The sequence below is a fragment of the Carex rostrata genome, chromosome 11, assembly GCF_964058835.1.
Source record: "Carex rostrata chromosome 11, lpCarRost1.2, whole genome shotgun sequence".
Lineage (NCBI taxonomy): Eukaryota > Viridiplantae > Streptophyta > Magnoliopsida > Poales > Cyperaceae > Carex > Carex rostrata.
Window position 1 is genome coordinate 4,990,587 of NC_135928.1, and position 2,574 is coordinate 4,993,160.

A 2,574-nucleotide genomic window follows, 5' to 3' on the forward strand; every position below is an offset into this window, starting at 1 on the left:
TATATAATTATAAACGAAAAAACTGCTAAAAATATATATATATAAATCAATACAAATTATTGAACTTAACCGTTAGCAAATTCAATTGACAATAAACATATAATTATAACTTAATTTTCATATATATTGGAATAAAAGCTCTTTTTGGGGCCCAGATAAATTAACCGGCTTACTTTAACTGCTTCCATTTGATAACAGGTGTACGTACCATCCGTCTATACCGGTTTGTGCATATATACAAGGTGGAACAATAATGCTTAAGAACTGCAGTGTGTCAAAAGACTGGGCCAAACTAAGTCCGGATTTACTACCCCTCATCACGCACAAGTTGGGGGACATTATTGATTTTATCCAGTTCCGTGCTGTGTGCAAGCAGTGGCGATTAGCTACTAATTTGTCCGATAACCCCCCTCAGTTTCCTTGGCTAATGATGGTCAAATTAGGTAGGAACTCTAACATCAGTTTCCATGCCCTTCCCTCTAGCAAAATGATATCTGGTCCTTTCCTTGAATATATTACCATCTCGTGTTATCCTCGGAGGTCTAATGAGTTTATGATCGAGGAAAAAGATGAAAAAGACTCATCTCTTCTAGTTGATAAGTTTCCTACTCATGTCTTTCCACTTACAATTAACAAGCTTGGTCACAACATGATCAGTGGTTGTGATCAAGTGATAAATCTTTCAGTACCCGTTGGAAATATATCTAAATTTTTATATACTCTACTATCTGGAAAAATGAAACGCCTCGTAGTGGTAGTTCCCATGGGGAAATTCTTTGCACACTGCAGGAGGCGGAATTTCAACTTCAAGTTTGCAACTACTGGAAAAACACTATCAACAATTGTTAATGTTAGTGATAGATATGGCGCCCACACTGAACAAGTTGTTGATGTTAGTGATGGCCTCACTGGAAAAGTATTATCAACAATTTCTTGTCCTGTGGAAGGTACGTGTGATTCATGCTTGATTTCAACAAGGAATGGTTTATTGATATTGGTCTCAAAGAAATATGTTCCATCTCATCAACATGGTGACAAACCATACTATGATTATGAATTTGTAGTGCACCGCCTCGAGAATTATGATCTTGAGCACCCCAACTGGACCAATTTAAGCGGAATTGGAGATATGATGTTGTTTGTGGACGCTCACAATGTTTTTAGCTTAATGGCCAGTGAATACGATCAGGATGTATATAGGGGTAACTGTATCTATTTCATCACTGAATTAAAGAAAGATCCCCCAAATTATATAGTAGCCGGATATGATATGGGAGAGAGGAGAAGCTTTGAAGTGTGTTCTTTGGGAGAGTATACTACCTTTATAGAGTTGTTTTGGTTTATCCCTTCTCTAGTTTAATGTATTTTCTTTATTTTGTAGTATTAATTATTAAATTTGTCTTAAACCATTCTTGAATTAATATATGTTGTGCAAAGATCAACGATCTCTTTTTAATCAACATTAAAATTAAAATTTTTCCAATCTTATAAGATTTTGGAAGACAAGAACATGTATGTAAATCTGATGAAGTGTAGAGTCCATATCTGTCTGCTGGTACGACAATTCTTGTTTTCTCATCCAAAGAAACAGATTTTCCTAAATAGAACATAAAGTAGTTCTTCTCTCAGAATTTTAACCCACCTTATAAACAATTTAAGGCAATTAATTAAAGTTAGTTTACTTTCAAGACCAAATTAAATTGATTAAAAGCAATGAGCCCTTTGGTCGCACCAATAATACCTCAAAATATGGGCAAACTAATTTTCTTTGCATATAATTATTTATCTGATTCCATCTCCTTTTTCTTATTTTTAATGGATATTTTCTTGAACAAAGGGGTTGTTACTTGTTAACCAAACACTACGACCAAGGTGATTTTGACATTTTATTAAGATTTGTTATATCCTCAATTATTCGGTATGATTGATTATTGTAGAACCGCTACTCTAGTACAATCCCGTAGCCGTAGCCGTAGCCGTAGGTATAACAATATACTGCAGTACGGTTCTAACGGGCCGAATTGGATCTCTGTCATACTGAGCAAGCGGTCCGGATTTGAGTTGCCAATAAAATGACCGGAACAAACAAGCGCCGTGTTCATGTGTGGGGGAATGGGTGAATGAGGGCCGGATTTGAGCGGCCCAATTAGAATAGGATAAGGCCCTTCTAAGAACTCCCTCTCTCTTACCTTTTTAAATAAAAGTATTTGTTAAAATGAAAGTACAAAATATACCGTCTCGCTCCTTACTCAAATCAAGGTACAACCTAAATATGAAAATATTTTTTTACCACCATTTACTAAATTAAGCAATACGTGCACAATACAAGTATTACAAATTTGATATCACATCCAGACAAACTCAAATGTAATGCGCATAATAAAAAAAGACTACGTATATATCATAAAAAATGATGGCCAGCATTAATAAGATTAACCTAATAGTTTTCATAACAAAATTTTAATCATAGATATACATCCTGCTAACAATAATTTAAGCATGAATCATATCATAATAATTAATTAATCAATTTATCAGACCAAGGCCGTCTTTGTAAATTGGTCATAATTGGAT

The 2,574-nt window shown here is 34.5% G+C and overlaps 1 protein-coding gene across 1 annotated transcript; it reads left to right on the top strand.

Moving 5' to 3' along the window:
* The first annotated feature begins 253 nt into the window (after nt 1–253).
* LOC144561957 (uncharacterized) lies at nt 254–1,360 on the top strand. The gene has a single exon (XM_078311062.1). It carries the CDS (start codon nt 254–256, stop codon nt 1,358–1,360), a length of 1,107 nt encoding a protein of 368 aa, XP_078167188.1.
* The last annotated feature ends 1,214 nt before the right edge of the window (nt 1,361–2,574 follow it).

Coding starts and splice junctions, on each gene's coding strand:
- LOC144561957 (XM_078311062.1), top strand. CDS start 254: ATGCTTAAGAACTGCAGTGTGTCAAAAGACTGGGCCAAACTAAGTCCG.